At 35.0% G+C, this 14404-nt stretch overlaps 1 protein-coding gene across 1 annotated transcript in view; it reads left to right on the top strand.

Moving 5' to 3' along the window:
- The first annotated feature begins 4198 nt into the window (after positions 1-4198).
- The window catches only part of LOC126739955 (tektin-3-like), a 53316-nt gene continuing 43110 nt past the window's right edge, over positions 4199-14404 (top strand). Inside the window, exons 1-5 of the mRNA XM_050445791.1 lie at positions 4199-4364; positions 4415-4569; positions 4624-5108; positions 5165-5262; positions 10727-10887. Coding sequence (XP_050301748.1) covers positions 4335-4364; positions 4415-4569; positions 4624-5108; positions 5165-5262; positions 10727-10887 — 929 coding nt within the window. The 5' untranslated portion in view covers positions 4199-4334. The remainder of the gene's footprint in view (positions 4365-4414; positions 4570-4623; positions 5109-5164; positions 5263-10726; positions 10888-14404) is intronic.

Raw genomic sequence — 14404 nt, forward strand, 5'->3', positions numbered from 1 at the left:
ATTTTTTCTTTTTGTAATATTTCTTTGTTTTTCTCTCCAAATTAAAACTACCATTTAATTTAATTTAATTTTCTCCTTTTATGATAACGAATTTAATTATTATTTTTATATTAAGTCTTAACAACAACAAATCTGCGCGTGTACGATAGCCTTTAAATTTCTAAATTCCTTTGGTTTGTGCTGAACGGAGACCAGAGAGAAGACGACTTCCTTGTTAGCACTTTATCATCGCGCATTGATTCCAGTGTCGTGATCTATATGTTTTTTTCCGCAACTGTTTTCTTAATCTTACCGCATCACAGATCGTGATTTACTTATCAAACCCGCAATCACTCTTAGTGATTCAACCCAATTAGAAGACCCAATAAGTCCAGAGCAGGCCTGCTGAAGCTGGATACAGACACCTTAAGGTAAGGATCTTTAAAGGCTGGTTTTTCGACCTTTCCACATTTACTTTTAATGACACAAATACAGTCCACTTTAAATCTCTCACTGAATTTTCTAAATCCACCTTGTGCTTAACTAGAAAGATAAGTAACAACTTTACAAAAGAGAAACAAAAGAAAAAGTTCTTTTTTTTTCTTACCAGACCAACCATAGGGGATTTACAAATTTATGGGATCCAACAAATAGAGATTATTTTAAGTAGGACAAAAAGCTAGATGCATGGAGGGGACAAGGACATTGAAAATGTTGAAATGACAAATTGAAAATGTTGATGATGAAATGTGCAAAATAAAATTAGCAGCCTATTATCGACGTATCGAAAGAAGAGGAAAAAACAAAAGACATCAGTTGGCACGGGAAAAGGTTGTAGTAAAAATTCAAAGTCTGTTGAAGACATTCGGGTGAAATTTTTATATTGTCCGCTAATTTGTTGAAACTTTAAATCATGCATAAGTTCTAAACCGGGACGTTTTTTATACAATTCAGTACACCACCATCGGTAGGACTTTCGCTTTTGTTTCATCAAGGTATCTGCAATTACTATACAACCACTAGCGATTGCTAATAATGCTGTAGTTTCTTCGTCGTCTGACATTGTCACGAAATAAACACTAGGTACTAATCAAAGCAGAGGCTAAAAAATATCCGACCCGTCGCCCCTCGCTGATAAAAAGTCGCGTAGTGGGCGCGCGGTAGGCCCGTCAGAACAAAAAGCCCGAGAAAAGCGCGCCGCGTACGCGTCGCGGTAACGTCGCGTGCGCGGCGCTTTAGGTCTGTACCTGGCTTTACGTTATTCCTCTCAACATAATAGATTCGTTCGCTGGAATAGTGGTATAAGTCAAGGCACCACGCTGTTCCGATGTCGCGCCAGGTCCTATTAAACTCGCTTTTTCTTGTTTAGTCAGGTTTTTTTAGTGTTATGGTACGTAGTGTGTAGATCAGTTACTGTAGCTAAGAAAAAAGATATGATAGAACTTCTTCAGTGGATTCCCCCGATTCATCATCAGTTCTTCCTGGACTTACTGACAAAAGAAGATGCAGTTGACAGTGGTCCATTATCCGATTCTGATGAAGATTAATTTGTTTAATAACTTGTTCTTACTCTCCTTACTGTAAGTTTAGTATATGTAAGATAAGTAGTAGTAATGTTTTGCTCTTCAAGCTCTATATTTTTTGAACATTTTTATCAGTAATAGATATCATAGTAAACATACTACAGCTATTATTTTTCTTTGGTTCATCAGTTTTGTGAAACTTGGTTAACTTTTACGAATTGTTATAACTCTCCATGTTCTACCACTTTTCCGCTATGTTTTTGAAAAAAAAAATGACATTGGGCGGCAAAAATGTAATTAATGGGCGCAATCAGTAAAAATGTTTACCATATAAAATTTTAGTACAGGGTTATTATAAATATGTACAAAAAAGTAAAGAATATGTTACTGTGATTTTTTAATTCATCCAGATGCAAAATATCAATTTTCTAAATTTCTACTTTAAGGGAGTTAGACCACTTTTCCGCTGAACGGCTCAATTGTCCAATATTAATTTCCATAAATTTTATTTAAACAAAATTTAACTTTAACAAAAAGCTTTTTAATAAATTTTTTACCATACAAAACTTGTTACCACATAAAAATCGTCCTGTAAAACCCTTAAAAGTCAACTAAAATAAAAGAGAGGCAGACCACAAAAAGATAAATATATTACCACCATTTATAAGCGGTCAGCCGTAATGGTAACTACGTTTGTTACCAGGTAATAATTTACACTGTTGCCAGTTCTCCTTAACAAAATAGAAAAAGAGCGTCAAAACGCGGTTACTTTATTCCACGATATACGAGTATAATTATTATACACGATATACGATATATACGAATACCTGGACTGCTAATACATACGGCCACGATACCCAAAAATGACCACTGCATGATGGCCGCCATTTTTATAATGGTTGTGTCCTTTTGATGTTGGTCACTCTGAACATTTTTAGTGTTGCCAACAAAAAATATATTAAATAACGATAATGAAGTTGACAACGCTGACGTTTGACGTGCGAGTCTAGCGGATTGCCTAGTTTTTGGCGATTTGTAAACGACGCTTGGGTATATCGTCTGGAACAGGCGATGATCTTTCTCCTTATTTAATACGTGAATAATGTATCACCATCTTTATTTAAAGGTATTTGGTCCAGTTTCGTCTGTGTTGTTTAATGTTTATAATAGAATAATATATTCAGTTGTTGACAGAATAATATATTTTTACTATATATAAACCCTTTATAATTACAAACCCTCATAAATTTTATTTTGATTCTTATAGTTGGTTGTACCTATTATTGTGGAAACACTGTATATGGAAGGAAAGTAAAAATATAAAGAAAATAAGTGTTTTTTACTGAACTTGTTAAGTAAATACAAGCAAAAATTCAAATGAATATCATGATTTTCATGGTATTAGGATTTATAAGATTCAAGAGTATCAGAATGATAAAACAAACATTTTAAAGTGCATGCATCTATTCCAAGTTGATTGAAACTTTGTCTCATTTTAGGTGAGGATTACTTTCTTTCATACATTTTAACAAAATTCTTCAAAAGTACCAGAAAAATCACAGATCTAACGCAACTATCTTAAATTCTTACCTATATGTAACTTTCTATTTTGTATTTTTGTAAATATAACCTCTCAAAAACTTTAATTGTTTTGTTTTCCTACAGTTGGCACAACTAAAATTTGTCAGAGTGACCAACATCAAAGGAACACAATCACGCAAAATGGCGGCCTCTCAGTAGTGGTCATTTACATTTCATTAAAATGGCAGTCCAGGTATATTTATAAGTTCGTGCGCTTGGGTAATCGTCTGGACAGGCGATATATCTTCCTCCTTATTCAATACGTAAATAATGTATCACCATCTCTATTTAAAGGTATTTGGTTCACTGTTTCTCAAAACAGAATTATTAACCCATTCCAAGCGATCTATTGGTTTTAACCGCGGTTAAGCCCTTGGTTGACCTTGAACAGTCCTTTATAACATAACCAATCGTGTTCGAATGAAGATCACCATTTTCATGGTATTAGGATTTATAAGATTCAAGTTTAAGTTTAGATTTATAAGAGGCAAGATTATTAGAATAATAAAACAAATATTTTAAAGTGCATGCATCTATTCCAAGTTGATTGCAAATTTTTCTCATTTTAGGTGAGGATTACTTTCTTTCATAAATTTTAACGAAATTCTCAAAGAGGTACAAGAAAAATCACAGATCTAACGCAACTATCTCAAATTCTTACCTATATGTAAGTTTCTATTTTTGTAAACATAACCTCTCAAAAACTTTAATTGTTTTGTTTCTCTACAATTGGCCCAACAAGTGACCAACATCGAAAGGACACAATCACGCAAAATGGCGATCCCCTAGTAGTCATTTATTTTTCATTGAATTGGGAGTCCAGTTATATTTATTAGGTTCGTGCTTTATTCAAATTATGAAAGAAATATTTTAGTTCAATTGGTAACACTGGCTTAGGAATATTTTCACAACATTGGTTTCCTACTGGTGACAGCACTGATATAAGGATGTCTTGTATATCGATGTTCTAAAGTCAGATATTGGACAGTGTAGTTGTTTAGAATTGATACTTCACTATCAGCAACATTCATTTAGAGATCTTCAAATTTTAATTACGTCCACCCTATAAAAAAACGGCGCCAGAATTTAAAAATGCGATCCGAATTCAATCCAATCGAATTTTGACACCTGCCCCAATCATCGGCAAAAGAAAAATTAAAACGTCAAAAATTATTTAAATTTCAAGAACGACGCGTAACTCTTCCGTCATTTTTTTTTTACTGAAAAATTTATTTTATTTATCTTTGAAATATGGCAGAAGCGGAGACGGTGCTCTATTCGGTAAATTACTTTTTTTTTTAAATGTACTTTTTAACTACTTTACTTTTCAGCAACTCCAACCATGGAGTACTGTAGCCGCCACTCCATGCATGGAACAAGTAGCAGGTCCACCAATCCCATCGCGTATTGGTCAGTACTACCAAACTCCTCGACCACATCCTTGGCGGCCCACTTTGGGATATGAGACCGTGGAAGTTATGCCTCTGTAAGGCATTGAGCCAAACTATTTATATCATAATATTATATCCTAAAATTTCAGACCCAATCAGCATGCCACCAACGCCTTAATCGACCCGTGTTACACCCCATACGGAATGGCTACAGAACCCTTAAAGTTCCCAAACTTGGTAACGGGATTTGAAAGAAATCCCGCTCATGCAGCAAGAGCGGCACTTTACACCCGATACACTCCACTAGAGTGGACTCAGAGTAATCTCAGACATTTTAATGAAGCAGACACTAATAGAAACTATTCGGAAAGGCTTCGGGGGGATTTTATAAGGGTCATGAGAGAAACTGACGAAAAAACTACACAAGGCCAACGAGAATCTGGCAGGAGATTGGGAGAAAGAATTACAGATACGTCGTTTTGGCGGAACGAAGTACGAACTGAACTGGAGCGGCTTTTGACAGAAACCAGTTTACTGCAGGACGCCAAACGGGCCATTGATAAAGCTGTTAATGATATTGAGGCTCCCCTACATATCGCACAGGAATGCCTTTATCATAGAGAAAAAAGACAAGGTATTATGACTTAGTATCATGGCTTTGGTTTGAGGTTTAACTGATGGTATTTGCAGGAATTGAGTTGGTTCATGACAGTCCAGAACAAAGTTTACTGAAAGAGATTGAGACTTACCGAAATGCACAGGCTAAACTTAAGTGCCTTGCCTCAAAGGTAATTTTATTTAAGTACTCATTATTCTTTATAGTTTTAAAATCTGATTTTATGAAGCTATGCCAAATAGAGGCGGAAAGGATTATTTTATAGGGATCGGCTACGATTCGCGAGTCCAAGAAGTTTGTATAATTATGAAAAACTGGAAATATTTTTTATGTTGCATTTCACTTGCCAGCTACAATTTGAAAATATTATTTTTCTTACTGATTATGCCAATTAAACAGAAGAAACATAATTTTATAGAGATCGTACACGATTTTTTGATTTTTTCTATTTTCCTTATAAATTCCAAATATTTTTGTACTTCCCCTTGAAGGTGTAATCAGGTATTTATACCGGGCTTTGGACTCTGGTTTTATTTTTAACCCAAATCCCTTTATACCTCCCAAAACCTCTAAATTACGAACAAAACTACCTTATTTTCTAGCAGGGAGAGCTATCCATAACTCCTGAAATCTGGGTACATCATTTCTATTAAATTATTATATTTCGCGGGATGTGTCAACATCACGCGACTTTATTGTTTGTGCCGTATTTAAACGCAGTAATTTTTGTGATTTTTTCGTCATTTTAATTTGTGAAAAGTGTTGCATCTGTTTGTTTAAATGACACAGAGGCTATGAAATTTGAAGTTTGATTTAAAAAACAGTTTTTCTCATTATAATACACTGCTAAAACTTATCAGCTGTGCATTTTGTAAACAAACCAGGTAGGCAGTGTTGCCACATAAATTTATTGGTCTTGCGATCTGTGAGTTCTAATATTGAACTTGTGTATACTGTCCTATAAGGCAGTGCTTTTAGTCATTTCCATAAGGGTTAAGGTTATACTGTCTTACCTGATCTACAATGGGTGAAAGTGGTTCAGATGACCGAATGGGCAAGGATATTCAGCTTATCTGTGAATCATGTAAGAACAATTGCTATTTTAAGGAAGAGAAAAATGTCTTGTTTGGTTTCAAATGCCAAAGGTGTAGAAAAGATATTTGTAAATCTTGCAGTGGTCTTTCTTCAAGTGAGGTTAGATGTGTTTTATTGCAAAAACCTGTATTACTTGCCTGGTGCAAATGCTGTATATCTACTTATGCAAAGATTAACACAACACCTACCAATATTAATGTGATATCAACTAATGAAATTATGACAGGACTTAAAGAAATGATCCAAGGTCTTTTTGATGTTATGGAGTCCAAAATTAACACCAAGCTTGAATCAGTTACAAAAAATATTTATGATACAAACAAAGAGCTAGTCAATATTATGTTGAACAAAATTGACAGCAATACTTTCAAGTTTGGTAACTTTGCTCCTTTAAACAGCACCAGTGATTTGAACTCAAAGTTCTCAAACATCAACATGTCAACATCAAAGATTTCAACCAAATGGTTTAAAATCACCAGCCCCAGCTCACAACAATAAACCAAAGAGTCCCTATAATAACAATCTAGAACTCAGGATAAAGAGCCATTAGTGTCAAAAAAGGCTTTGGAGACAGCGGTCAGTCTCGCCATTACACAAACCAACTTGGGATCTTCTCTAACCAGTTCGGGGTCTTCTAAAATCAGTCCTGAGTTATCACAATCTAGCCCTGGAACATCATCTTTGGAGCCTAACAATAAAACTGCCTCCAAGCCAGCTGTTTCAAGAGGCACAGGGAAAAACCTACATTTCTGGAGTACCAGTGACCCATAAGAAAGCGTTATATGTTGGAAGGGTGTCCGGTACAATTGTCACATCTGATGGCTTCCAAGAAGTCTGTGAGGGTACCATTATTGACTTTGTCAAAAATCAGGCGAAGATAGATGACAACAAGGACGTAGATGTATATCAGCTATCTTCCCGTAATGGCATAAAATCATTTAAAGTTGGTGTAAGTGACAAATATTATGACATAATTTCTGATCAATCTTTTTGGCTAGATGGAATTGTATTTCGTTCATTTGAATATAAACCCAGAAATTCAAATGTAAATTTTCAAAGACCAAATGTACACATACAAGGCAATTGATAGCTCTTAATGATGTGACAGTTTATTATCAGAATGTAAATGGCTTAAGAACAAAGTTGGTTGAAGTTTGCAAAAATGCTTCAACTTCAGTATATGGTGTGATGCTGTTGAGTGAAACTTCATTGAACAGCAACTTCTTGGACAGTGAACTGGGTCTGCATAGCTTTACTATTTATAGACGGGACAGAGGTCTGGAACGGACTGGTAAAACCAGGAATGGTGGAGTACTTATTGCTGTTCGCTCGTCTCTAGAGTCTGAATTGCTGCCTGTGGCTCATGAAGAATCTGAATCCATCTGGGTTTCTGTTATTTTTGGTAAAGTGAGACGAATTTTTTGTTGCTTTTACACACCTCCCAATTCTAAACTCAAAGACTACCAACGTTTTTGTGAGACAACCGAGAGGGTGGCCGAAGACTATGGTGACAGCTCAATTTTGATTGTCGGTGATTTTAATCTACCAAAATTGACTTGGTGTAATGACTCTCTTGGAATGTTTAGTAGTGTTGTTGTGGGGCCTGCAGAATCTTTACTAGAAACAATGCCATACCTTAACATGTATCAGATCAATAACATTCAAAATGCAAATGGGGTATATCTAGATCTAGTTTTTAGTAACAATAGTAATGATACCCTATCATGCTCAAATGATCTTTTAGTTAAATGTGATCGACATCATCCTGCATTGGTGATTTTTATAAAGTTAAACAATTTTGAATCTCTTGATTATTGTGAAGAAATACACGACTTCAAGAATGCAGATTATGCAGGTCTTAACAGCTACCTTCTTGATGCGGATTGGGATAGTTTATTCTCATCTGATGTTAACGCTAATGTGGACTGTTTGTATAATGCATTGGGCAACGCTCTCACCTATTTTGTACCTATCATAAAAATTAACAATAAATTCAAGTTTTCCAATATGGTTCAGCGGAGAATTGAAATCAAATGTCTTGCAAAAAAGATTGGCACATACAAAGTATAAACAGTCTAAGGCCGTTGAAGACTATGAAATGTTCAGTAATCTTAGAGCAATCTGTAAAAATCAGGCCGATCAGTGCTCTCAAACTACATTGAGCAAACCCAATCTTCTATTTCCGGTGACCCTAAATATTTCTGGAAATATGTAAGAGATAAGACACGAAATAACAGCATTCCATCTACTATGAAATATTTAGATGCAGTGGGTGAAAATGTCCATGAAATAGCATCTTTATTTGCACAATATTTTTCTTCAGTCTACTCTCCTGATGAATTTGATGTTCAGGAATTTACGCAGCCTGATATTGCATGTTCTTTTGATATTAATGAAATGCATGTACAAATATCTGAAGTCTTTTAAAAGTTAACCAATGTCAATGTTAATAAGGGCCCTGGGCCTGACTGTATTCCAGCTGTCTTCATAAAACACTGTGCTTTTGCTTTGGCACGTCCACTATGGCTGATTTATAATTTGTCTTTCAAGACAGGTAGATTTCCAACCTCATGGAAGTTAAATTATTTGACTCCTATATTTAAGAATGCAGGTCAGAGGGATGATGTGAAAAACTATCGTCCTGTTTCTCTGGCTTGTCACTTTGCAAAGGTTCTTGAAAGTTTTGTCACAGATTTTTTATCAGAGAAATTTAAAAATATAATCTCAACTAAGCAGAATGGGTTTGTCAGGGGTAGGTCCATTACCACTAGTTTGTTGCTTTACCAAACAGCTTTGTCGGGGGCCTTGGAGAGCGGTATGTCGGTTGATTCCATATATACTGACTGTTCCAAGGCCTTTAACAGGGTTAATCATTCTCTCCTGGCTACAAAGTTGTCACTCTATGGCGTTGGTGGTTGTCTTTTGGCCTGGTTGAAGTCATATCTGTCTGGAAGAACACATATTGTAATGATAAATAACTTTTATTCTAGTCCTTTTCCAGTGACTTCTGGGGTTCCTCAGGGTGCCCATCTTGCCCCTTTTTTATTTAATCTTTTTATTAATGATGTTGTTCATTGTTTTGATTATTGTAATGTGTTGCTTTTTGCTGATGACGTTAAGATTTTTAGAATTATAGACAGTAACTTGGCACATCATGAACTTTGTTCTGATCTTCACAAATTTGAATTATGGTGCAAGAACAATAAAATGATCCTAAATGCTAAAAAATGCAAATATATTCAATTTACCAGGAGTTTTAGTCCACCATTTCATCAGTACCATCTAATGAGTTCACTTATTGAGAAGGTATCAGAGATACGTGATCTTCGGGTGCTTTTTGATTGCAGACTAACTTTTTAAAAAAAATATTGAAAACCTGTGTAATGAGGCAAAATGTTGGGTTTTATTAAGAGGCACACTCATGATTTCAGCAGTATTGATTCCATCAAACTTCTGTATTTTTCATTAGTTCGCAGTCAACTTGAGTCGAATTCATGTATATGGTCACCTTATTATGCTAAATATATAATGTGTCTAGAAAAAGTTCAACGTAAATTCATAAGATACATTGCGTACAAGCTTAATATTCCTGGTATTGATATTAATTACAGTGAAATGTATAGATTGCTGAACATTGAAAAGTTGGAGACTCGACGTAAATACTGAGATATTGTCACAACATATAAGATTCTTAACAATGTAATACAGTCTCCTGAGTTGTTGTGTCAGCTTAATTTAAATATTCCTCCTACTACAGTGCTTAGACAGACTAGATTATTCTACCTTGAACAACATCGTACACTGTATGGTGAAAACTGTGCAATAGGTAGAATGATGATTAACTCAAATAGTGTCAGTATAGATTTGTTTCATTGTTCTCTGAGTTGACTTGAGCTTAAAGTTGTCTTCTTTTCTATTGCAGTTACTCTGTTTTAAATCATTGTTGTCCTTATATTTTATTTAATTTTATTGATGTTACCTGTTATCTGTTATTTATGCTAGATATTTAATGATAGTACTAATACTTCAAGTGCTTTATTGCGATATAAAATCTTATTTTGTTAAATATTTTATATACTATATTTATTTTGTAAATTGGTTAATTACCGTAATATATTATACTAAATCTTAATTCTCCCTTATTGTATTACTGCTTTAGTTACTTGCTCCCTTCTAGAGCTCTCATAACAAATGATTAGGAATAATAGAACATAAGATTAGTAAATAGTGTTCATTTAGTTTAAACCTACATAATGATAAATTCTCGATTTCTGTAATCTAGAAGAGACCTATGAAGGGAATACTTAAGGGATTTAAGTTTTATACATACTTAATTAACGATTATTCCTAATTAAGTAACTTAAATAGTGCCACTCGTTTCTTTAGAAAACATGAGTTCTTTGACATACTTTACTCTAGGGCAAAATACAACAAGCCCTCTTTAAATATAAATTCATATCCTCAAATTGTTTTTATTGCAATTTTATTAGCTTGTCGACCTATTATTGCAAATTATTTAGTAATTTGGTTTATTTCCTAAGGTGGGTGATCAATTGCGAAATAACAGAGCAGCTCAGCACGAATTAGAAACAGACATAACTAGCAAAGAAGGAGCGTTGGGCATTGACAATATTTGCCATCAACTAAACAACTTCTCCAAAGGAATAAACTATTACGGCGGAATTGAAAAGTTTGACCCTACGTAAGTTATACCTTAGTCTTATCGTTGATTGAGTATTTGGGAAAATGCGCAACCTTATGGACGAAAATGTACCTTCAAGTATGCCCGACAATGGGATGGCGATACCGTCGCGTCGCCCTCAGTGAGTCCGAGAATTTTGTCAAAGGCGCGTGTCAACAGTTACTGTCTGCCTGCCTTGCATAATTCGCCCTGAAAACTCGGACGCTTTGAGTAAATATTTATTGATGTTTTCAAGTATATTTCGAAAGCTTATTTATATTTTTGTGGAAATTTTGGGTGATAAACATTAATTTATTATCCAAAATTCATTGGTCCGCTGTGTCTGTTACTGTACACGCGTCACTTACTGCCTTAGTTCAACCATCTTTTTTTCACTGCTTCAATACAAAAACATAGTCGTGTTGCATATTAAACTCTTTGTTAAATTATAATCTACAAGTTGTAGAGTCTACATGACAGAATTTCAATTAGTTTTCACGTAATAGAGATGAGAAGAAATAACAATAGTGACCGTCGTAAATTAACAATAGTAAGAATTTAAGTTCAATTGTGTTATCAGCAAGTGAACTTTTTTACTGGTTCGTGGTTATCGTGTTATGTCGCATTCCGGTGGATTTTAAACTGTAGAGAGCTCCTGAAATTTAGCGATAGCGTAAGGCGTGAAGACGTCCACCATGGTTTTTTTGCTGTTTAGTAAATTAGTTTCTTTGATAATGCATAACTTGTAATGGATCCCAAAAGTAAACTTAGATGCTGTGCAAATAAAACCTTCATTAACTACTTATGCATTCAGTGCTTGGTTTTTTTTCACCCTAGCTGCCTGGAAAGAGATTTTTGGACCCATGAAAAACTCGAACAAGCAAAGATATACTACTCTGACACATGTAAGGCATCAGCTTCCACATCCAGCTGGATATCTACAACAGAACATGATTAACAGGTTGCTAGGCTGCAAACCATAGTAAATGACAAGAGGATTCTTATTCAGCAGCTAGAAACTTCACACAACCAAGAAATTTTGTCTCTGGAGAAAAAAATGGATAATCTTTATACTGAATTAAAATCTAAGGAAAATGCCTTCAAAAAGCAACGCAAAAAAACTCAAGAATTTGAGGAAGACATATTGGACATGGAAAGGAAAATGGTCGTGGAATTAAACTGCAAGAGAGAAGAAGTTTTAAAGTTGAGATCTGATATCTGGACTGGCGCTCCTTTTCACAGACTAAGTAAGGACCTTTTTGGTAATGTCATTAATTATAATAGTAAAGATAATGTAGTTGTATGTCTTAACTTAAGTTTTACGCAGGTCACACTGTCTAGTCTAAATAATCTGTTGTTTATAGGAAAGAGTACTAATCTTATCTTGTGTATTACGTATAATTTCAGTCACAGTCGCTTCTACTTTAAGACTCTTAAATAAATCAATTCATTCATAAGAAATAAAAACCTATCTGTGAGAGTTATCACTAATGCTTTTGAAGGGCCATCACATCGGCTATCACCGAAATCACTCTGTGATATTTTATCATTATATACAGGGTTACTGGTAATTCGATACATTCCTTTGGAGATGTGATAGGGGAGGGGGTAAGAAGTAAATTGAACCCTAATATGTATTATGCAAAAGTTGATAGTTTTCGACATATTTAATTTTTTCTGTTTTTCTTCAAAATGTAGACCTTAGTGGTTTAAAAGGCAGTTTCCAGAAAATCCGCTGTATATTTTTTTAACTTTTTAGGCAAAATACATGCTCAACACAATAGTGTTACGTTTGTAATGGCAAAAGTCCCGCAAATAGTTGTAACCATAGGTAAATTCTCGATGCAAAGTGTAATTTTTTTTTCTTAAATAAAATACTACACTTTCTAGTGGATATTTTTTGAAAAAAAATTATGCTACATTCTTCAAAATTTCCTTAAAACTTCCTTATTACCTAAGCTAGCTCACAGGATACAAATGCTTAAAAGTTAGGTGACATGGTTTTGTATTTTTATTATAAATTGTAAAGTAACGCATTTATCAGTATTTACCTTCAGAAATCTTGTTCAAAATGAGAGCCTCTATTGCGAATACAGGCTCGGCAGCGCCTTTTCATTTCAGTCTTTGTTGTTCTAGTTGTTATGGTATTCCTGATCTGCTGGGCAGCGTTGGTTATTCTTTGGATAAGATCTTCTCGGGTAATTATTGGGGTTGCATAAACCAGTGCTTTCATTTGACCCCATATGCTATAATCAAGCGGCTCAGGGCTTCGTGCTGGCCAAGCTGACCTACCTGACCTACCAATCCAACGACTCGGGAAACGTTCATCCAGGAACTGCCGAACTGAGCGCCGAAAATGAGCTAGACAGCCGTCATGTTGAAATATCATTCGTCCTCTAACGGCGAGAGGAATATCGTCAAAAAGATCTTGTAGGTCATGTCGTAAAAAATTTTCATAAATATCCCCGTTTAAATGGTCTGGGAAAAAATGTGGTCCTATTACATCCCGGCCAATAAGTCCCATCCACACATTTACAGAAAACTTTCTTTGAAAACTGGTTTCTCTTGTTAAACGGGGATTTTCTTCGGCCCAAAAATGAAGGTTATGAAAATTTGTAATGCCCTCATGACTAAACTTTGACTCGTCCGTCCACAAAATGTCGGTTAAAAAAGTTCTATTGTCTGCATCAGAATTTATAATAAATCTGCAGAATTCTACCCTTCTTATCGGGTCCCCTTCTTCCAATCCTTGGACAGGCGTATAATGGTAAGGATGGCTTCTTTCCATAAGGATGGCCGAATCGTGGACCAAACTTTCCATTGCGATGATCCTGTTTGCTGCCCTACGGCATTAGTGGATGTGGTTGGATCGTCTTCAAAATGTCTTAATATTTCCTCCTCATCTTCTGCTCGATATACGCGAGGAGCGCCAGCGTCACCTCTTCTTGGTTTTACGGATCCAGTTTCAGCTATAGCTCGGTAGGTCGAAGCGAAAACACGGACATTTGGAATGCGGCGGTTCGGAAAGCGACGTTGGTATTCTCGGCGAGACTCCGCGGCATTACCATTGCAAAACCCATAAACAAACATAATATCTGCATATTCAGCGTTAGTACACGTGGCCATAGCGCAGAAACCAATAGAATACCTTCTTTGAAAACACGAGAAAAATAAACTCGAAACTCGTAATTTAACTACTTTCCACAACAATTATTGCTGTCAGACTATCTACACATCAAATTTTTAACAATAAAATTAAAAAAACAAATTGTTGCTATAGTACTTAAATACCATAGAAGTAAATACCACTTGGCATTTTTCAAGTGCGTTCTTACTATTAATAATAAAAATACAAAATTCTGTTAAAATTTTTGGTAGCATTTATAGCCTATGAGTTAGCTTAGATAATAAGAAAGTTTTACGTAAATTTTGAAGAATGTAGCATAATTTTTTTTCAAAAAATATCCACTAGAAAGTGTAGTATTTTATTTAAGAAAAAAAAATTCCACTTTGCATCGAGAATTTACCTATGGTTTAT

This window comes from Anthonomus grandis, chromosome 8 (genome assembly GCF_022605725.1).
Source record: "Anthonomus grandis grandis chromosome 8, icAntGran1.3, whole genome shotgun sequence".
Taxonomy (NCBI): Eukaryota; Metazoa; Arthropoda; class Insecta; order Coleoptera; family Curculionidae; genus Anthonomus; species Anthonomus grandis.